This window comes from Merops nubicus, unplaced genomic scaffold, assembly GCF_000691845.1.
Source record: "Merops nubicus isolate BGI_N331 unplaced genomic scaffold, ASM69184v1 scaffold42894, whole genome shotgun sequence".
Taxonomy (NCBI): Eukaryota; Metazoa; Chordata; class Aves; order Coraciiformes; family Meropidae; genus Merops; species Merops nubicus.
The window spans coordinates 46,561-69,435 of record NW_008607110.1 but is presented as its reverse complement, the minus strand read 5'-3'; the positions used below and the strand labels follow the sequence as shown (position 1 = coordinate 69,435).

The following is a 22,875-nucleotide window of genomic DNA, read 5'->3' as shown; positions in this document are numbered from 1 at the left end:
GTCAAATGGCAAGGCTGCAGGTGACCATAAAAAGCCAAAAAGTTTCCACTAAAAGCAGCAGCCTCAATCTCCATTATGCTTTCGGAACAAAGAAGCATTGCATTTAGAAACACATGGCATCAGCTTGTAGAAAGTTCACTGAATTTTCTAAATGGAAGTACAAAGGTAAAACTTAATTCCACTGTTTCATTTAATTTTAGCATTAAATTCTGTGTTTGAGCAAATGGGACTGGTTACTTTAATCACCATTAAACTATACTTTCCAAAACTCTGCAAATGTGTAGGCAAGGAATTTGTACCAAAGGACGCTTCCATGGATCTTTGTTTCAAACTACAAACATTACATGGTAAGCATGGTCAGAATACAAATTGTGGCTCTGACATCTGCAAAACTGTAATATTTTCTTATTTCAGAGAAATGCTGTAAAGATTATTTAGTAAAATGTTTGTTCAGGGTCCAGAAAATATTAAACATTAGGCATTATAAATCATCTGCTAATTTCTGCTAAACTGCAGCAAATCTTGAGTGAAGAGCTGTGTAGGAAATCCTCACCGTGTGCTTCTGTAGTTAATTTTGGATAATGCCACCTATATAAGAGCATTGTACAGTAAAGGAATAACTAATAGCTTAGCGCCTTCTTTATAAACTGTTACTTGTTAGCTCCACTAAACATTACACTGATTATCAAGAAATTCAACTGCACGTCAAGTAGTAGTCCCTATACTTACAAAAGAATTAGAAAATATATGAGAATTATTTATTGCTACTTCTTGCTTTCCAAGCTTTGGCTGAAAAACACTTGTGCAGAACTCTCCCTTCCTGGTAGAAACTAGTGGCAGAAACTAAGTGAGGGAATCATTCTTTCCTACCGCTCCAGCTCTGTAAACAGCTCAGCTGATATCCCTCCTCATTAAAACAGCATTTAATCATGTGATCAGCTTGCAGACATGTTGTTTGGATTCAAGTAATACTTCAACCAAGCCGCACAGAGTTCTGCATCTGTTAGCTAAGGGTGGCTGACCTCATGCCACTGACTGCTGTAATGTCCATCCCCCTTCATTATGTGATCATTTTACAGTACATGCAAAAGTCTCTAAGAAGCAACTCCTTTCTTACCAAACTCTAACGAGATGTGGATGATTAGGAGTGATCCCCAAGTTTTCATTCAGTGATCCTGTGTAAATGCTTTTCTGTATGCCAGGAAGGGCACATGCTGTTTCATGAGAGATTCCAGCTTTCATAGATACTGAATACTCCATCATTTCTGGCCTGCAGCATGAAGCTCTTCCTTGGCCAAATTAGCTAGTCCTTAGTTGCTTTGTGAGGAAGTCTGGGCATCATACTTCCTAAAACTGTGGTTACGAAACGATTCCCTGCAATGAAATGGAACCATAAATAAAGCTGGCAAATGAAAAAGAGTACAAGAAATATCTGCCTTGTGAAAAGGAGCAGCTGACAAACCATCAGCTGAAACATGTTATGTGATGGCAGGTCAGAGACACAAGCCTTTCAGTCCCACCCCACTCAGGAAACAGCAAAGGAAATTGTGAAGAAGCATATATTTCTAAGTAAAGAACCTAAGTTAAGGATCTTCTGTCTCAGTCAAAGGACTAAACTGGATTATGTTATCTGGAAGAGAAAGGTTCACTCTTACTTCCTGATGGCTAACACCACACGGTGCCATGTGTTCAAAACAAACACACACCTGTTCTGTGTCCTTCCTAGCTTCAAATGTTGCAGAAACAGCAAGATGTTTCCATTATCTTTCCATTAAGGTGAGGGGAAAGCCTTCTCTAATGACGCATTAACATAAATCCCCTACCCCAGGAGTAAGCAGCTTGAGAAGCACGGTTAATACTATGCCCAGCTCCAGTGGAAATCAGCAGACTTCTTTAATCAAGTATGAAGCTGGCATTGCATATTACGGCTTGTTTTCAACTGCCAGTAAAACTGCCTTTCTTCCTTGCAAAAAACCCATCTTTTTGTATAGCTACAACAGACAACCCTGCCCTAACTGTACCTAGTGCTATGGACTTTCACAACAGGTTTGTACAGCTCTGGGATCTTCCTTTCAATCATGGGCCTAAGGTTCTCCTTCAGCTTGCCGTAGTTCTTTCTGAGCTCCAGCTGGTACTCCCGCTGGTCAGCGGCAATGAGGCGCTTGTTTTTCTCCACTGCTTCACCACACCTGGCAAAAGGAAAGAAAAAAAAAAGGCATAACAGGTACCACCTGCCTCTGTTAAACTCGTAAACTTTGTGCAAGGTAACCTGAATGGCCAAGGATCCAGCTCCTCCTGGCCAAGCACTCCTCTAATAACTTGTCAAGTCCAAAACAATAAAAAACTAATAAGAAATCTGTCTCTTCCAAGTACAGAAATTGAGGTGTTGTTTTAAGACATTGACAATGTATGAGGGAGCTAATAAAAACCAAGTGTAATGACCGCAGAATACTGAGCTACCTGCCTACTTTAAACAGATGCAGTGACAGCAGCAGAGATCACACGCTGTATTTTCTGCATCAGACTCATTTTTATTTGACTCAAACATATCGACTTTTATTTAACTCAGACTTATCCTTCAGCAGTTATGCTTTGTTTGGACTAAGAGGATGAGTATCTTGCTACGTGAGTTTGCTTGTTAGGTTTTATTTGTATACCTAAAGCAAAGGCTGTATATTTCTGCCACTACCAATGTGTCTACTTGACAGATAGGGTCAAATGTTTTCTTATGAACAGCTTCCTACATAAAAACATCATTTTATTAAAAATAAAATCAAAGTAATAGACTGAAATGTCTGATTTCTGTGAAATTTCAGAAGATAAAAAAAATGGAAGGTCTTAGTCGCTACATAATTAGTTTGAAGTGTTAAAATTTGGTCCCGTTTGGGATGCAAAGCCTACCAAAGCACACACCATAAAGCAGAGATAACAAGTCTGGACTAAGCATCTAAAGTGTGAGATGCCAGGATTCATGATGCTAATTTGCCTAACTAATTACACAGTTATATTACTGTTGCATTATTGCGATTATTTGCTTTAGTGATGCAATTCAGCATTCCAATTTTGTTTTACTGACCTCATTATAAACTCTTTGAAGCACAGTCTCAGCTTGTTGTGATGCCGATAAAGTTTGGGGTCTGCTGGAATTTCAGCCAGGAACACTTGCGCTACCTCTAGTGGTCCCTTGTAGGAATAACACAGGAAAATGTCAAAAACACCCCCTTAGGATGAAAACGGCCCACAGGTTTGTTGAAGCTGTTTGTTATTTCATGAGCGGAATTATGAAAGAAAAGACAACTATGCACAGTCACCATAACAGGATGGGGGGTTTTCTTTTTTTTTTCCCTCGACTTTCTTCTTTGGCAAGCAGAGTTTTTGCCCATCATATTTTATACTCTCCTGTTTTGATTTCTCCTTCCAGCACCATAAAAAAGGGAACAGACAAATTCTACTCAGCAGAGAAGAGCTGGCATAGCTCTGTGGCCAAACCTGGTTACATGAGAGAAGCTCAGCTCCTATGTGTGTTATTACAAGACTCCAGGGGAATTAAATGAGTCCAGCTCAGAAAAGGACCACTCCTTCCAAAGCTTACAATGTGTGACTTCAGAGTAGATGCTTTGGTTGATGAAGAACCTGGAAAAACTGACAGTATTTAGGCATTCAGCAAAGAAACCAGGCTCTGTGAAATTGTGGGTAATGCCAATTTTTCTCTTAGTTATGTCTTCATTCTTTAATTTTTTTTTTTTTTAAATTGTCTTTGTTGTTGTTGTTGTTAGCAGGCATAATTATGTTACAATTACTTAATCTCAACTTTCTTTTGGGACACACAGGTCTTGACTTCATGTAGTTCTTGTGAAATTTTGAGTTTGTGGTGGTCTCATAGCTGCATGTTTATTATTCTTCCCATTCCTCAGGGATATACTCAGAGTGAACAAAATGGGTGGGATGTCTAGTGTAATAGAAATGGAAAATTCTGGCATATATTCACAGGGCTTCTGTGAGTTTCTACACCTACAACCTAGAAAGCACTTCCATGCATACATTTCACCACAAGCATATCTAATGCACAGTATACAATGACTAAACATCAAGGGATGAAGCTTAAATACACATTGTGATTAAATGTGTCTGACTAGATGTACTTCTTACAATGCAAGAGATGAGTGAAAAAGAAGACACAATGAGAAAAGCATGCAGAAACACTTTATCTGGCTTATTTGAATCCCTTACCTGATTTACAGTGGCTCCAACTGAACCTTGCAAAACCATCTGGAGCATTTTGGCATCTGGTGGTTCTTGGTTGGTGGCTGCAGTTAGTTCCTGTGTTTTTTTCTGCATATCTTCTATAGCAACTTCAATTGGGGTTAAAATAAACTAATGGAATTGAAAGAAAAGATGCTTTGTTACCTGAATCCTACATGCAGCTGACCTGTTCTAAAGCTGGTAATACTGCTATCATTCTTCTGTACCAAAAGCAGCGGTTGGGAAACCTAGGAAGACTGTTCAGTCTAAATGCTGTCTTGGTAGAGGCTGCTTTTGATCCAAAGCTCTTTGACATTTATCATTTGCAAGAACAGGATGTGGATTTGACTCTCCCAGTTTGTAATCAATTCATTATCATACTGTTACTGACATCATGTCTGAAATGGTTTTGAACTTTTTTTTGTAAAGCTTCCCTGTCTCTAAACCAGCTCCGAGCCCAGTTTAGTTCTTTGACTGTACTTGACCAGCTAGAAGTACAGTCACAGAGCTCCACACATCCTGCTCCACAGCATTACAAACGGGAGGTCAAAAGAAGAATATACACTCATTATCCTCTCCATCGTAAGTACACATCTTACATTTGTCTACCCATTCTATGCCATTCTTGTTTATGAGAGTAACATGTCTGAGAAATTCAGCCTTCTTTTTTTTTTTTCTGCCCAACACAGAATTTGAAAATCTTCCTAACCAAACTTCTTTGGCCCCTAAGAAATCAGACCTGTCCTCAAAACCCAATTACCTCTTCTTTTTGGATGACATTGATTCTAGTTTTGATGTAGGGGAAAGCATGCATTGTGGTCAGGATGGTGTTCCTCTTGTATTGCTCACTGAGCTCTCCTCTGGGGCGCCCATCCATGGTGAAAGGCGTAGTGTACATGAACCTACAGAGGTTGAAGTTCTTCTCAAAATAGGTTACCCTGTCTTTCATCTCATACTCATCAAAATACGGCTCCACAAAAGTAATTTGTATGTATGCCTGAGAAAAGAAGGAAGAATTATTATGGAACTATTAATGAAAAACTTTACAAACGAAGAAATGTAAAAGAAACAGCTCATGTGAAATAACACATAGTTCACATTGGCTAAACATGGTCTGGAAGAACACAGAGCTGAGAATCCTTCAGGGCTCCTTCTCTTCTTCAGAGCTGACAAAACTTGCCTCTAGGGATGGCAAAGCTTAACTCTGGGAATCAAAGCCACAGCAGGGACCAGAGGTCAGAATTTCTAATTTCCATGCTCTGTGACAAGATACCAAACTAAGAATTTTGCAGAGGCTTTAAGGACATCCCTGGGCACAGAGATACAGCCAAGTTTGTCTTTGGTGGTTTTATTTGGTTTGGTTTTTTTTTTTTGTGTGTGTGGCGGTTTTTGTTTTGGTTCTGTTTTTTGATGCCTTAATGTTTGATCATAAAAGTTTCAAGGGGATCGCCCTCTCTTCCTTTCTCTTCTGTGATAGAACACTCAATACTCTCAGTAGTAATTTCCCTACCTTATTTGGATCCAGTTTTCTTTTATCTACAGGAGCCGAGTCCTTAATCACTTCCACAGCATCCTCCCCAAAACATTGGCCATAAAATCCCTGGAAAGGAAACAGAATTATACTGGAGGGTGTTTAGTTCTTAATACAATGCTAATGATCAATATAACTCTAGGAGGAAGGTGAAACCATGACAGTTTCTGGGCTCTGTACAGCCAGTATGCTGCTTCATGAACCACAGCTGGCCAGGGTAAGGCATCTTTGGACAAAGATCAGTGTGAGCTGCTCACAAAAAAAACAGAGCTAGAGGTAAAGTGATCAGAAGGGAACATTGCAGTGCCATGAAAAAGCTGAAAAGATACCAAAACAAATATCTGGCATGCTCAGATAAAATCATTCAATATATTACGGGCCTGTCATAAGATACATGGCCTCCAGAGAATGGCCCAAGTTTCATCATTGTGGTGTAAAAAGGGCTACAATGGAAAGGATATCAACAAAGGAAATAATCTATGTTACAAATTAGTTACTGAATTTTATATACCAATAATACAGCTAGAACTGTGGGGGTTCATTAAAAAGTGTAACACATCACTTGAGATCATATTAACTTGGTGGTTTTTTCTTTACCTCTAATCTGTGAGAAATCTCAGGAAGTTTGGTAATAGCAGGCTCCTTATAAACAAATTCCTGTTCATCCAAGTCCCCAAATTTGGATCCATAGAAACCAACACGGAAATAAGTTCCAAACATCCTCTTTTGACCCTAATTGACAAAAAGAAAGATTTTTTTTTTTAATGTAAACACTGTAATATTTGGATGCCTTTTTTTCACAGCTTATGTACCAGAAAATCCACCAATCCTATATTTTCCCTGCTGCAGAGCCAGTTCTACGAATCATCAGTGCTGACGGATAAGAAGCACATATTCATGAAGGAAAGTATACAAATTAAGAGGACATTTGACTAAAATATAACTTAAAATTTAGGGTAATCATGAAGTGAATTTTGCAGAAGATATTAACTGATTGGTTTTGAACTCCATTGGCTACACATTAGCAAAATCAAAATTTTGCAACAAAAATTGATAAGAATTTGAAACAGACTAGACTCAGCAATAAGATTTTTCTGGAGAAAGAGAAGGAGAAGTATGAGAGCTGAGAATTTGCCAGGCTATAATTAAAAACACTACTTAATTGACAATAGATATTTTTCTTAAATAGATGTGGCCATATGGAGTCATGCATGTTCTTATTCTAAGTCTGACCTGTTCTGCTATTTTCTGTAACTCTAAAACCAGTTTTATACTGATCTCTGCTTTTTCATACAGAGAAGACAGAGACTCTTTTCACCACAGACTGCCCTTTGTAGGACAAAGCAGGTGGAAACTTTTGTTAGAAAATGTAAATGGATCAATTTCATATGAACAGTTTTATTACCAGCAGTCTTAACCAAACAGTGTAGCCCAGCACTGTGACTTGCTAGCAGTGCCTTGCCTCAAGAGTACCTTATTGATAATGCTGTCAAAGGCCTTCTGTAGCTTGCTGTGTGTCAAGGTAAGCTTCCTGAAGTCTCGATGTGCTTCCAGTATGGGGATGACAATTTTGTACACCTCATTCACAGTTTCATACAGTCCCCCCTTGGGAGAAAAAGAGAGGGGGGAAAAAAAAAAATAGAAGAGAATAAATCAGTCCTCATGCATCTGAAAAGAAACCAGATCTCCGTTGACGGTCTGTCTGAAAAGGGGATTTATGTGATTCATCTTTTAATCTGCTATGTTGTTTGTTTAAGCTTTCTAAAAACTTGTAAGAGTAAATGAGTAGTTACCAGCTGCAAACAACAAACTGGCTCTAATTTGGATCTCTGATCTATTGGACTCTTAAGCCCAAATTCCTGTTTAAAGTACATGGTTTCTATTTGGGGACGAGAAGAGTTAGGAACATGGGTGGGCAGAAGCAAATGGATTTGTTTAGTGCATATGGTTCAGGGCAACCAGACCTGCAACTGGACAAGAGGAACCCAGCTTATATCTTCAGAGATGCTAAATCATATATTCTCTTTAGCACTACATCATGTGATGAGCTACTTGAGTATTAACTGCATGATTCTTTACATGGTAAGGAGTAGATTAGAGGCTGTTGGTTGTAGGCTACTTGAAGAGCCTAGCTTAGCCCACCTGGCTCAGACATTAGATTGTCTCTGCCTCTTGTTGGTTGTAGTGGGGCCTGGTTTAGTAGTAAGTCTTTGTTGCCTTGTGTGCAGGAAAATAAGCTATGGGTCTAGCCCAGATAGCCCCATTCCATCTCCTGCTGATTTTGGCTCTCACTCACCGTGCTGAAGAGCTCTGCTGCTTGTTCTAGCAGCCCCACCAGGCCACTTTCTGAGAAATACCTCCCAGAACATATCCCGTCTTCATCTGGAGACAAAACATCATCTGAAACAGCAGATTCCTCCAGCACATTGGACGAAATGTTCTAAAATACATCAGAGCAGATATCTAGATCAGTAGTCTGTCACAAAGACTGTGGCAGAAACAGTTTCAACATATTTACATGATGGGAAGAAGAATGAGATTATGCAAGTGCACCAGGGGATAAACAATCAAATTCTATTTGGAAGTGAATGTAACATCACAGATCTCTGCAGATGACAGATCAGGAGCTTCACTACAGGAATCCAGAACTTTCCTTTTCAGGTTTAAAAGGCCTGTGTGTTACAAACTGCTTCCACTCTGGTGGCTGGATTTCCATGGAGCTGCAATGAGCTCCATCTCCAGTGCCTCAAGGATCATAACCAGTGACCTTCCTGCTAATGGCAACTGAAGGTGGGAAATTCCAAGCTGCACCCTGGACCATCTGCCACCTGCTTGAAGAAGCTGAACTTTTGAGTTGTTGTTTTGTCTTTTGCAAGCAGAGGAGAAGTAGGACACAGACATTGCTCAAAAAAGTGCAATAACTGAATGCTGCTTCTCATTTCAGCCTCTGCCATATTACATCTTCATTGTGCAGAATTTACTAATTTTTTGGTTAAAATACTGGTCTTATTGTATGTTTAAATAAAACTAGATAGAGATTAAATAAAACTAGATACACAGTGTCAGTCACTCTTTGAGATTCTACTCCATGAAATAACATGTCTACGTTTTTTCAGGATCCCTTTGAATAAATGACAGTGGGTAGAGTCAATATTATGAATTTTACAATACATAGAAATACATGTCAATGAACATTAAAATGTATATACATACAGCATGGAACTAGCATATGTAACTTTCAACAGCAGGAAAAATGCTAACCTTCACTTTGCTAGAAATTAAAAGCCACTTCTTACCTAGCGGTCCCGTGGAGGATGGTGACTTCCAACAGAGTTACCCCCCCCGGCACATATCTATGACAACTCATACAAGCTGTGCAGCAGCTCGGTTCCTCCTGTTCCCTTTCTGTAACAGTAGCCTCTGAAGACTGTTTTCACAGAATGGCATGTGGACTTTGCTGGATTATTTATTTGTTTTTTAGCAAAGCGAAAAGAGTCTAGAGGAGTGATTTTTTTATGAAAGTAACCAAGTAAGTCACAGACACCAATTATCCTGTAGTAACTAATGATGTCAGGCATGTATTTCCATGTTTTAAAGTCCACACACTCTAATAGGAGAGAGCCTTCATGACATACTCCCGGTGTGTGCATGATCTTTTGCAAAGTGGACACGGCTCACCTACCTTTTGCCTTGATCTAGCTTTCATATTGAAGAAATTTATACATCCTTTGTACAACAAAGGCAATACAGGAGTTACCATATATGTAATCAGCAATTATTTTGGACCTCACACGTCTAGTTTTCTTTAAGGAAAAGAAACACTTACGTAAACCCAAGGGGTTTTACTGTGATTCCCAGCCCTTACCACTACGTTAGATGTGGCTAGGGGAAGCCTGCAACCTACATCCCCAAAACAGCACAGTTGAATTATGCTACTGCCAAGCCCAGGCTAATTAGCCTGTGCTTCAGCAGGTAGACACAAACATTAAGTTCCTGTCTGTGGTAATATAAAGTGGCTTTAAAGTCCATGTACAATTCATACTCTCTCTAAGTCAACCTCACCACTTCCAAAGGGGATTTAGTGAATTTTAGTGAAGTTAAGCTCAAGTGAAATTTTACTGAAAGTGGCCCCATTCTGATTTTGAGGGATAGTTTAGATTGCACAGAGGGAAGCACATACAGTCTTGTCTGGCACAGTGTAAAGAAAAGTGTTACCTGACAACCAGTTTTCTGGACACTAAAACACTGTTAACTAGGTTAACTGATTTAATCCTTTGTTGCCTTATTTTATTTGTCTGTAAAAGGAGGAGAACACTTCTGCTCATTCAGAATAACCTTTTTTAATACACATTATGACGCTCAATTCCAAAACTAAATGTCACCAATATTAGCTAATTTAATATCCAAGCTAAATGAAGAAATGGACCCAGAAAGAGTCAGTGAGTGAGATCTGGAACTCCAGGTAAAGACAACCTGAGCAGTGTTTCTCTCTTTCAAAAAGGTCATCTGAACAAGATCTTCACAGGTGCTACAAAACACAAACCTGTTTATAAAGAATGGGCGCTCTTCTCTTGAAAGGCTTTGTAAAAATGCAAAGTGTTATTATAGTTAATTATTTTTATTGAGCAAACTGAAATTCAAAATTATGCAGTCAGATAAAGAGTTGTGTAATTTGGTTTCTGGTCATTAAGGCATTTTATTACCTCTCTCCTATGGAGCAACTGTTCCTTTGGCAAACATATTTACACAAGCATTTTGATGAGAGAGATTGATTTATTCCTTCTAAAATTCTATGGTTTTTCTTGCCTACTGCCTTCTACAATGGACTTTGTTCTCTAAAATAATTGGAAACATACTCATTTATAAAAATCTCCATAATCTGGGAACAATGGAAGGAGAAGTTCCATTAGGGTCAAGTGTGCAAGATTACAAGTATTCAAGGCAGACTGGGAGCAGGATGACATTGGGAAGGGACTGCAGATTTCACCTCTATCTAAATGACAATAGTATGTATCAAGTAGCAACAAGAGAAGAAAACAGAAGCAATGAATGGAAGTTAGAAGTTAGGAAGTATACAAAACTGATAAGGAATGCAGTGTAGCAGAAGTATAAATCCATGGACAGAAGTTTAGCCAGTAAGAAGAGTATATACAGCTATCTTAAGAGTAACTGAAATTAAGAATAACACTAGTTCATCACCTGATTGCTAGGGTGGAATTGCAAATACTAATGTCCAGCATATTAAATTCAATGCAAAATGCCAACTGGTTCGATCATGTTCACACTTACTATGCTGAATGGAGAAAACAAAAAACAAACAAAGCCAGGTGGCATGGTTATTTACTATTCTGAAAGACAAAACCTATGGTATGGTGTGGTTATATCAAGGGATGATGAATACACCAACTACTCATGTTGGCTATTTCAAAATCACCTGGACCATAAAATGTGCTCCTCAACAGTTTAAAAGAGCTAAGCAAAAGGGTATACAGGCAGCAAATAACCGAGCTGACATATGTTTTAGAAAACTGAGGAAGTTCCAGAGGAAGAAATATGCTTTGGGGACCACGTTTTTTTTTGAAAGTAAGCAAGAAGGGCAGATAGTGGTAGGTTTATCAGTCTGCATCGAGGAAAAAGTGGTTAAAGTACTGATAAAAAATGTTACTAAAGAAAAAGTTAAAGGTATTGTAATTAATCTGAATCAACAGCAAACTATATAAAACCAATACTTTTAAAGAGATTACAATCTCATAAAGGCAACAGTGCCCAAACAGTAGATGCCTACACAACATCTGAGTTGATTCTGCAAAATATTTCCACTAATTAGCTGGAATAACTCATAATCATTGCAGCAAATGCTGTCTACATGAATGATGATCATCATCAGTCTTGGAGAACAGTGATAAAGGAGGAATCATCAACACATGGGCATATTTTAAGGGTTCAGCCATTTCTGTTTTTAATAAAGTGTGAAGTAAAAAGCAGCAAAATCACTGAATTTGCCCGTGAAATCAGTTCAGGTAAGGGTAAACAAAGCTGTATAATCTGATAAACTCTGTAAATACCTGTATTGCAAAATTTCTCTAACAACAGAGCGTTATGCTTTTCATCTATGTGATGTAGAAAAGAAGGGTGACAACCAAAATCTGGGAAAATGCTCTAGAAAATATTGATGTCTTAATGAGTAAAGAGTTTAACAATGCCAGAAGAACCAGCAGAGTCTTTGGAGAGATGAGACATACTTTCCAGGCTGAAAGAATGTTGGGACATCTTTATGTGACTGTGTATAAACTACAATGATTGTGTCCTTTATCCACCAAAAAGAGAGTTGGTTAGTAACTAAAAGACAGTCAAAGGATTGGAAAACTTGCCTCAAAGAACTGAGCCACTCCACTTGCCTAGATTATGAGAAAGAAGTCTGAAAAATGTATCTGTCACAGCTGATAAGTAACAGCCATAGGAAGAAACAAGTGATAATAGAGAAGCTCTTCTTTGCAAACCAGAGATTACAGTACCCAGCTGCTGGAAATAGAAGCTGGAGACAGGCAGATACTGAAGTACCAGTTTTTGTCACTAAGCGTAAATCACTGGAAAAGCCTACCAAGATTGGTGATGGAGTATCCAGTGTAACTTTTTCTCCCTGTACATGCACTTCTACTCTGGCTAACACCAGAAAAAATTTCAGAGGCTGGGAGCCTCTTCTTACCTGGAAGCTGACACTGCCTACTGGGAGATAGTTTCTATCTTCAAGCATGCTGAGGTACTCTGCCACCAGTGCTGCAGCGTGGACCAGACACATGGCTGCTTCTGTGTAGCACTTCCTCTTGGTGTGCTTCTCTGCCATGTTCTGCAGCCAAGTCAGCCTCAAGTCCGGTGATGTCTGGTATCCTTTGGCAATTCTAACAACACAGGGCAGAAAGGAGGTGTGAATGACCACTTCCTCTCAAATAACAAAAAGAATCTTTGTAATTCTCCACCTGGGCTGAATGGACTAAGACACCTCTGTGTTTATTCTGTGGGATTCACTGAGCACAGGTCAAAAGAAACGATTAGGCAGGCACAGGCAGGACACAAAAGGGCTATGATGTGAGTAAAACTGCTGAACTCAAGCCTCCTCAGTGTTTGCCAGTCCCAGACTCCCATCCTTGCCCAAGTCTACACCCATCTCCCAGTGGCTTCACTGCGACGTGCTCGCTCCTGCGGCCTGGACCCCTGCACAGTTCAGCTGTGCTGAAGTGGGAACGCACACAGCCAGAACAGCTGGCGGGTCTGTCCGCAGCTTGTCTCCGAAACACACAGTTCTCTTGCTCACCTCACTACAGGATTCCCCAGCAGCAATGCCAAACAGATTCACCTGTACATGAGATCCATGAGCATCTCTGGGTCTTCCTGAAATTCCCTCATTTTCACTGTATCTGACAGGATGCTGTTCAGATTACAGAGCAGCTCCTCTACCTGCAGTAATAAAAAGATCAACATGCATTTCTCAGGTGCTTATTTTTTTCCCCTTCTAGAAAAAGAACAGCATCTTCACAAAATGAGGTTACTCTCTTCTAGTCACTCTTGCCCAAAGAAATGTCAGGATGCTGAGTTGCTACAAGGTATGTTTTCCCAACTCTATTCAATGCAGCAAAGACTGCTGACATAGGAAATCTCATACACACACTTTAATGAATCAAAACAAGCTGGAATCCTTTTATCTGCTCATTTCTTGATGAAAAAAAATCCAAACCTATGTGCTAATGGAGTTCAGCTTTAGTTGACCTGTGGTCTAATAATAAAGCATATGTTTTTGTAAGTCTTCAGAACAAGCTGAACTACTCTAAGAATCTTAGCAAAGCATCTGACAGTTTTCTGAAATGTTTTTCATTATTGCTATTACCGCTTTTTTAAGTGACAGAGAGAAGTTTCCATGATGCTGCTTGTCTGAAAACATGGTGAATCAAACTTGGTTTTGGAAAACTCTTAAAGGTTACAGTTCCTGCTGGGGTCTAGAAGCAAGTTGTACACAAAGTTAAGAGATGATTCTCCCATAATGTGACTTCAGTGGAACTTTTTAAGGGTTTATTCTATGGAACTGTCTTTCATTTCTTCCCCACTTACTGTTGTGTTAGAAATAAGCTCATGCAATAACTCCTGCATCCCTATTCTTATTGCTTTGGAAGACCAAGACTTGCTCCAAGTACATTTCTGTGTGAAAGCTCCTGATAAAAGCCACAGATATCATAAAAGGTTTGACCTGCATGGGAAATGGAGTTGCTTGCATATCCACATCTTCTTCTGCATAGGCTAGGATGGTTCGTAAGGACCGTCGAAGGAATTCCTCATTAAACTCGGGTGATTTTCCAACCAGAGAAGCTAGTGACATGGTCACCTGCATCTTCACTCTTGCAAAATTCTTTCAGAAGGAAAAACAAAAGCATGAAAGAATGATGGCTGCAGTGCATCACGCATATCAATTCACACATCACTGCCTACCATAGAAACCAAACCCACTTTCTCCTGCACATACTGAGTGCATTAAACTCCCTGCTCAGAGGAGTGGCCTCTTTGGTGCCTCAGAGTCAGTCCTGTTTTACCCAGTTAAGCCAAAGTTCCTTAATTCTGACACATCTGTGCTTTGGGCCAAGAACTTTCCTTAGAATATATATGCTTGCTTGAGACAAGGGGAAGTCAGAAGCACCTATTTCCCTGTCTGCACAGGCCAGTGGGTGTGTAAATCAGGCTACCCACAGAGAAGAAAAGGAAGTAGGACTGAGAAGCAAAAGGCCTTTGAGAGCTTCACCTGGTGATGCACTAAGCATTGCTGATCATGGTGTTTCAGAGGCACATTTTCCTCTTGCAAAGCAAATACTTTTTACATATTCAAGGCTTTTAGTGTAACAACTAGGATATAAAATGCTGTGCAAGATGAGATGCTGTCCAAAATGCTAACGCATGTCCTTCCATGCTAGGACTTTGTGAGCCTACATGCATAACACAGGCATTTTGCTCCATATGTGTGGTAAGAATCTGAGCCCTGTCCTGAGACCAAGTGATCAGTGAAGACTCCCTATTAATACAAGTATACAGTATGTCTACTGCGGTTGTAATTACATTAGAATAGAACTAGTCTAAGCTGAAGTAATTCTGACACAAGAGTGAAAAAAAAAAAAAAAGCCAAAATGAAGAGTATTGCTTATGCATTGTATAGTCCTTGCTATGAGAGGCCTTTTGCTGTTCCATTTGAAGGTGCATTTACAGATGTTGCAGAAAAGTCACATTTTCCTAAAGAGAATAATGAACAATAATTAAAACTATTTTCCCCCTACACTTCTAGCACTTATTCTGACTCACGTGGGTGGAAGAGCATAACATAAGGCTGTTCATCTGCAGATATGTTTGCTATCACTTCAGTTTCAAATGATCAGAGACAAAGGTGGCATAAAACATATGACCCTTCTCAAAATCTTACACTGGTGGAACTGAAGCTGTATCTCATGAGAAGATAAAGAGTGGCACAGGCTTGACTCCGTGTAATATCTATGCTGCTGCTGCAGTGATGGAGAACTCTCTGACACAGGTCAGCACACTGTTCGACCTCTTCTTCAAACAGGAAATCTCCAAACTAAGTGACATAGAGAAGAAAACATTCATTAATCTTCTTTCTGGTCATTAAAACATCTGGCACAGGGCTCTAGCATTTTTATTTGTAAAATAACATCTATATACCTACAGTATATACTTACCTAATAGAAATAATTGGAATCATTTGTCATAAAATCCAGAACTGAGTTAACTTAACTAGAAGATCTAATTCAATGAGAATAAAAATTGCTTCACAAAATTCATTACTGTAATAGGAAGTTAGCGTTTAAAGATAAAATACAATGAAAACATAATTATGAATTTCATAACTACTCAGCTATCTGCCCTGTAATTAGGCTTTGTCAGCAAATCTTCATTTAACAGCAGACAGGCATTAATCGGAGAGGACCATCCTGTTTGTTATTTGCATTTCAGAATAGTTTAGGTGAAAAATACATTTAAACATAAAATACATTTAATGGACTTTTCCTTTGTGAAACTGCTTTTCTTTGGAGGAGAATGAAACTTAAACAGAAACAGCTAACCCATTATGATCCATATTATAAAAAAGTTGGGTCAAATTCCATCCTCATACACATTTTGAAGCTTTTTTTTTTTTTTAAATTATTCATGATATAGAAATGAAAGATATTAGGATTTGTATTATTTTTCAGGCAGGATGAAGAGGAAACCTGTCACATCTTCTAATTTACTTAGAATTTTGGAGCCCAGCTCAGAAGTGGAAATCTAGAATGATCCGATCTCTGATGAGTTACCTTTGATTGCTCTGCTGATCAACTGGTTGGAAACTAGTCCTGATGATATGATAATTTAAATTTGATTTTATGGAATTCATGTAATCCCTAGCACTAGAATTCCTAATTAAAATGAGAGTGTAGTTGAAATTTAATGAGTGGATTTTTTACCTTTTTATTAATAAATCTTCTATATTTAACAATAGACAGCTAAAACCACAAAATTATTCAGATTCAGTTATTCCATTTTGTGTGGTCAATGAAATAACCTTACAACAGCTGTAGAAGTCCCTTAATATCCCTATAGATAAGCATTTGTATTGACATACAAAACATTCAATGAACTCCAAAGGAAAAGTGATAAGAGAATGCACACAACTGTGCTCTAGAAATGCATGCTGCTCCAATAAATGCATTTCAAGCATGAGAACAGAAGCATGTCAAGAGCATACCTTAGCAATGAGTGCTCTGAGTGTAGCAAAGCAATGAGTCAGGTAAGTGGTGCTCTGATCACAGCCAAGAGAATTTACCAGGACCTTCAAAACTCCTCCCAAAAGATTGTCTCTGCACTCTGCTGCGAAGCTTGCCTGCACGTGGAGAATAAAACAAAGGAGGTAATTCAGCAATGAACTGGAACATAGGAAGTGAAGTTTGCTTTCCTGTCCATGAGACACATACAGGAGTTAAGAGATTGCTGTTTTTTAATTTGTCAACATTTGCTTCAGAGGAATTTCAAAACACTTTTATAGTGATCGGGAAAACAGAGGGGAAATGTTCCAAATATTTTTCAATATCCACAGACCCTCCAATGCATTTTTAAGCTCAGCCAGCTTCTGCAGTGACTCTTGAAGCCCTGTCCACCATCTGTCCAATCTTTCATGTACCTTGGATCAGGAAGTGTTCCTGTGGTGGGCAAGCACTACCCTTCCCCTTGCCTCCTCCTGCTCTGATCCCTTGTGTGTAAATAGGCATGCCTGTATGCTCTGATCAATCCTACAGCCCAAACAGTGAGGAGACTAGCTGCTATGAGTTCTGTCACGTACAAATCATGCCCAGTACTACAATAGTCTAGTAGCTAAATGTTTGTCTACTAACAGGTTTTAAAGAACAAAGTTTTCTCCTCGTTATCTATGAATATGCATGTTGCTCCAATAGTAGCGTTCTCATGTCCATTAATTTAGTGCCTCTCCTAAACTAGGAGACCATATCTAAGCACAGCCAACTATCAAAATTCCACTCCTTTCAAAGGACCTGGGAAATTTTACTGCATCTGACTCCTAGAAGCTCAGTAGGTTCTGCACATTACACTGCTATAGGAGGGCACATCCCTTTTCAGAAGGACCCTATGCAGGTGGAGGACCCTTTTCTGCACTGAGCACTCTGTGGGAGTCAAGGTTACATGCTTTTGTCTCACAGGATCATGCATACAAGCATGACTAAAGTCTACCCATCAGTCCAGTTCTAAATTACTAGTATCTTCAGATACATTCCTAGCATAAACGAAGGTTTTCCTTCCCTCATCCTTTCCAAACTCCAGGATCATAGTAAGACAGTGGAAATGGCTTTCAACAGCCTCTGCTGAAGACCAGGTGTAGATTTGACTTTCATTCACAGTTGAACAATGCTCTAAAGTAGACAGGGCTAGTAGCAACAGTGTAAGGCAGGCAGTGATTTACTCATTGGATTAATTTTTTTTTTTTCTTCCCTTCAAGGTTATACAAGTTTACAGAAAACCTTTAATTAAAACATTTTGTACTTCCTAAGAAACAAAAGGAGAAAAGAATCTAGCTTCCACTGGCTTCTGAGGGAGCACAGGTTGGTACCAAGCCAGCTTTGCTGCTTCCCACCTGGATGATGTTCTCTTGCATATCGAGAATGATCAGATTAGCTTCAGTTGCCAGGTTTCCACTGATTAGAGCTTCTTGATCTAGTTCAGCTTTTGTCCTGCAAAAAGGAGTTCTAATTAAAGCATTCAGAGAGTACCTCAAGAGTTAGATGGCCTGCTCTTTAAATTAAGTCAAAATACAAATGATACCATTCTGAATGATCCTGTAAGAGCAAACAACGAAAATAGTGTTCAGAGGTGTTTCTTAAGAACTATGGAATCAAATAAGGAGAGCTGAAACCATAGAACAGAAGTCCCAAAGGTAATACCTGAAAACGAGGCCTCTGGATAGTTCAAATAGATGCTTCTGCTTCCTTAATAGAAATCTGTGTAATGGCTACTTTGCCCTCAGTATCATGTTCAATTGTTCAATAAGCTATGCAGTAAATTCTGAATGCATTGTCTGTAGCAGGACATCAAAACCCAAAATGGAATAAAAGGCAATGGATCTAACACATCCAGGAGGGAAAAAGAAAAAAAAAAAAAAAGTAAAAGCAAAACAGAAGGCTTCAATGTTATAGCAGCAGTGTTTAATGTGGGCAACTTAAAATGTTGATTCTTGAGGCTTTTGACAGTGTAAGACAGCAGGTCCAGCAGCAGCTGTAGGTCAATACCATGGTGCCCCAGGCCATTTGAGAGAGGATAGAAATAAAAGATAGAAGGTGGTGGTAAGGCAGTGCATGATACCCTTTTAGCTGAGACTTAAGGATGAGGTCTGGAACACAGCTCCTTTGCAGATGAATACTCTAAGCGTAAGTGCAGCTCCTACCAGAAGTGTATTTCTAGAGACCCCTTCCATGCCAGAAACACAAAGAGGAGGAGGCTTGTCTCTTGTTCCTAAACTGCTCAGAAGATTTGCTGCATGGTCTCTAGAGCTTGAGATTGAAGCTGCTATCACTTGGACCAAAGTTTCCAAGGTGCCTTTCTGTGGCTGGAGCAATTCCCTTACAATGACACTTGTGAGTGACTTCAAGATCTGTGGCTTTTTTGCTACATTCGCTTATCTTTTCTGGCCAGTGGAATGTTACTCAAAACAAAAACCAGAAAATTAAACAGCCATTCTTTTTGGACACAAGCATAAAATTCTGGGGAGGGCTAAGAAAGGAAGTCAGGGCAGTCATATGGTTATGACTTAAAATGACTCGAAGCAAAAACGTATATAGGGCCTGCCAAAAAGGCTGGTGTTATAATCAACCCAGGGATCACTAAATATGAGCAAGAACTGTACAAATCAAGCAAAGAGCATAGCTGTTTGCACCATTTTTAGCAACCACTCATCCTTGCACACTAACCAGGCTGACTGGATCCTCTCTGACACCATGTGTAGCTTATAAATGCAACTAAAATCCCAAAGCATGCTGCATTCAAGGAGAAACAGGCTAAATGAGGGTGAGTGGCAACCTGTGCAAATTTGCTGTGCTGTGAACTACCTAGAAATACCTTACTTATGGGATTTATACACTAAAGGGATCCAAGAAGGATATTTTCTGTTTCTTTATCCTTTACAGAAGAAGGAAAAGGATGGAAACTGTTAAGTTTGTAATAAAACATCCTAGGAGAAAGAGCAAAATATAAAGAACCCAAATAGCTTGGTTTTAATAAAAGCAACATATATTTTTAAAAATTACTTACTTATCTTGCCTCTCATTTGCCTGCCGCCACTGAGTCTGCTCCTTTCTCCAGCGTAGGTTTTCATTTAGCCCCACTGCTCTGTCATTCCCTAGAAGTACAACATACAGCAGTGAGATTAAAGCAAAAGGGAGCACCTTAATTCTGACAGCTTACTGAAAGGAGGAACTACACATCTGTATCAGTCTGTCAGAACAAAAACCATTTAACTTTACAGCCTTAGAGCTCTAGTAAGAGGACAAGACCCTATCTTTTTTTCTTCCAGGGTTTTTAGAACATTACCTTGCTTAATATATTCAAGGATGAAACCACAATTTATTCAATTTATTAAATAAAACATCATTGTTTTTTTTCTATGAACAGTTTGTTCTTACTGATAGTTTTGACACCATTTATTTGCTCTTGGTTAGACACTAATACAAGTTTTCAGAATGTCTTAAAACTTCTTAGTTGGTCTCATATTCTTCACATGAGAAGAGCTCAATCCTAGCTACACCTTGGATGGTTGAAAGCTAATGATATTTTTATCCACAGCAAACCCACAAAAAGCTTGCAAGGGAAAGGACTGTGGGTGAAAAAATGTAAGAAATAAAATTGGAAGTGTGCATAAAACACAGCAAGCTCATTTATGCCTACAGCCTCTAGAGAGCCTCTCAAAAACATGGGGGAGAGGGAGATGACATACCAGCTGGTATTCTGCAGCGCTTCATCATTTCTCCTCTGGCTCCTTCTCCTCTCAGTAGAGCCTCTTCTAACCGAGCCTTAACGTCTCGTGACTTCTGGAGTGCTTGGCTGCTAACTTTATCTGAGCTTTGTTTGCCCTGAAAGTCAAAGCAATCAACACCAATGCCTCCATTTTTGGACATAAATCCAAATTAACATCTCCAGAAACAGATACAACAGGAGAAACCCGTAGAGGGAGCAGAAAGCAATGAATATAATTGACTAACATGTAAAGGCTAAACAAATGTTGCAGAAGAGGAACAAGGTGGTATATGTACTGCTAATAAACACCAATATGTAGCTCTGTGCTACAGAGAGACAAATTAAAGTTCAGAGAGAAGGCTATTTGATACATTTCAGACAGACTTTGTCAGAGAGGGGAATTCCTGATGTGCAGTCCTAGCTCTTACTAAAGAGTCATCCTTAGTGCCCTATCCAGTACTTACAGGAGCTGTGAATATATTGCCCATCAAAAATATAGCCCTCAAATCCCCAGGAAAAAGAAAATAATAGAACAATTTAAACCAGCTTCATAGGACTTCCTCAAAGGTTTTGGGGTGCATTTTGCTTGAAGACTAGTGTCAGTTATTTTATCTGAATCAGTGTGTTCATTTGTAGCATAGGTTAGACAAGAACTAATTTAAAAATTGTCAGTTACAAATTCGCCTGGACAGCAAGAAGGTAAGGAAAAAAAGAAGTTAAACCAAAACAGGACAGCAAAATCAGGCCATGTCTCACTTACCTTGTACTCAAAGCATGAGACACAAATGAAAAGGAGATCTAAAATCCTGTTCAGCTGCATGGATGGAAGGTCTGCAATCCATTTCTGTATTAGATTCTGATCAGCATTTTTCATGATCCAGAGGAAACAGATCAAAAGGTTGCGAGTAGTATCAGGACCTAATGTGGCACTCTGTCTGTAGGGCTATGAGCAGACAAAGTAAATGTCAGTTGAAAAAAGAAAAAGAAGAGGGCGGTAATTCAGTTGAAGTAATGTTATTTAAATTTCAGTGAAATAAGATCTCAGGACTGGAATTCAGTAAGTTTATCCTCTTCCAGGTTATAGTGACTGTATTTTTTGAATGTATGTGCAAGTAATTACTTACAGAACCAGTTGTATGCATGTGAAAAAAGAAGCACAAGAACACTGTTTGCTAGATGCTTGTATTTTTATTTCCTTAGAATAATGTAGAAAAATATTTTGTAACTGTTTGGTCTCCTCTTGCCAGGCAGTTCTGTCAGCCAAATGGCATAATAGACAAAAACAGTCATAAAGAAAGAGGGATAGGAAGAAAAAGAAGGATCTCAAGTCCTAGATCCATGGAATAAGGTGAAACTGGGACCAGGAAGCAGAGGGAGACACACAGTGGCATTTGCTGATCTGGAAATGAGACTAGGTTTGGTGTGGAAATGGGAATAGGCATATGGGAGAAAAAGTGGCACTACTAATGCTAAAGGAGTAATGAAATGACTGGAAGAGAAGAGTAGAAGATGACAGGAGGAATATGAGGTACTCTTTGGGGCTGGAGGAAACCTGAACACAGTTTCTTGTGAATGCAGTTGTTAGTGCTAAGAAAGGATAAAAGGAGAAAACAAAGAAAGAGGAAAACATATATAAGAAAGGAGACTGGCAAAGAACTGGACACACCAGGGATATCAGAGAGATTCCAGAGCTCCTGAGGTTGAATTGATTCCCGGCAATGGCAAGGGCAACGTTTTGATTGATTGCACCTGCAGACTCTTGTTCTTCTTCTGGGTTTCCCAGACGTCCCTTTCCACTGCGGGCATCTGAAACTAGATTTGAAATATCCCATTGGAGCCTCAGGAGTAATCCAGTTGTTGCTGCTCATGCCACAGTTTTCCATAGGGCTGTAATCTAACAAAACAATTGGCACTTCTATCCCTGAGACCGTCGGTCTGGCTGATGTACTAAGCAGTGAAGGAGACACAGCATTAGCAAGACAGGTTGCAGCCATCTGCAAAGGCTACAAAATTGTTCAAATAAATGCAGGGAAAGGAGCTGTGTCCAAAAAAGGTCTAGGTGTTCAGAGAAGCTAAATTAAAAGCAAAGGCAGCAGCAAACATGAGGTTGTCTTTGAAGTTCAAAGACAAGACAGCACTTCATAAGATTTAGAACCATCAAGATCCAGTCTATTTCAGGCAAGAAGATGAACACAAAAGCCACACAGGGGTTTGGTGACACTCAACAAAGTATGTAAGTCTGCTAACAGCTGACAGAGGCAGCAGTGTCTGTTGGCTAAAGAACAAGTTTAATTTCAGGCACCTAGCTCTTTCCATTTCCTGCTAGTTTTTGACATCATTTTCAGCAAATAAAGTTACTTATACTTAAATTCTGTAAATATCTCCTCTGATTCTGAGTGTCCATTTTGTGTTTTGCAAATCCTGCTTTCAAAGAAGCTGAATAGCCAGCCAGTCCCAATATATTCAGAATGAGGTCAACAGCTTCTTGTGGCAGACACGCAAGAACAAAGACACTTTAAAATCTAGCTATACTGGTACACCTGGGCTTCCTCATAATGTCT

General features: G+C 39.3%; 1 protein-coding gene across 1 annotated transcript in view; it reads right to left on the bottom strand.

Annotated features, from left to right (window-relative positions):
* Positions 1–1,310: 1,310 nt before the first annotated feature.
* Positions 1,311–22,875, bottom strand: part of DOCK8 (dedicator of cytokinesis 8) — a 67,922-nt gene continuing 46,357 nt past the window's right edge. The window contains exons 29-47 of the mRNA XM_008939834.1: positions 21,981–22,126; positions 21,075–21,257; positions 20,295–20,430; positions 19,613–19,700; positions 17,943–18,039; positions 16,548–16,682; positions 15,228–15,380; positions 14,013–14,171; positions 13,128–13,228; positions 12,480–12,672; positions 8,070–8,213; positions 7,247–7,378; positions 6,371–6,505; positions 5,753–5,842; positions 5,003–5,239; positions 4,231–4,374; positions 3,077–3,183; positions 2,022–2,189; positions 1,311–1,374 (exon numbers count right to left, since the gene is read on the bottom strand). Coding sequence (XP_008938082.1) covers positions 1,311–1,374; positions 2,022–2,189; positions 3,077–3,183; positions 4,231–4,374; positions 5,003–5,239; positions 5,753–5,842; positions 6,371–6,505; positions 7,247–7,378; positions 8,070–8,213; positions 12,480–12,672; positions 13,128–13,228; positions 14,013–14,171; positions 15,228–15,380; positions 16,548–16,682; positions 17,943–18,039; positions 19,613–19,700; positions 20,295–20,430; positions 21,075–21,257; positions 21,981–22,126 — 2,612 coding nt within the window. The remainder of the gene's footprint in view (positions 1,375–2,021; positions 2,190–3,076; positions 3,184–4,230; positions 4,375–5,002; positions 5,240–5,752; positions 5,843–6,370; positions 6,506–7,246; positions 7,379–8,069; positions 8,214–12,479; positions 12,673–13,127; positions 13,229–14,012; positions 14,172–15,227; positions 15,381–16,547; positions 16,683–17,942; positions 18,040–19,612; positions 19,701–20,294; positions 20,431–21,074; positions 21,258–21,980; positions 22,127–22,875) is intronic.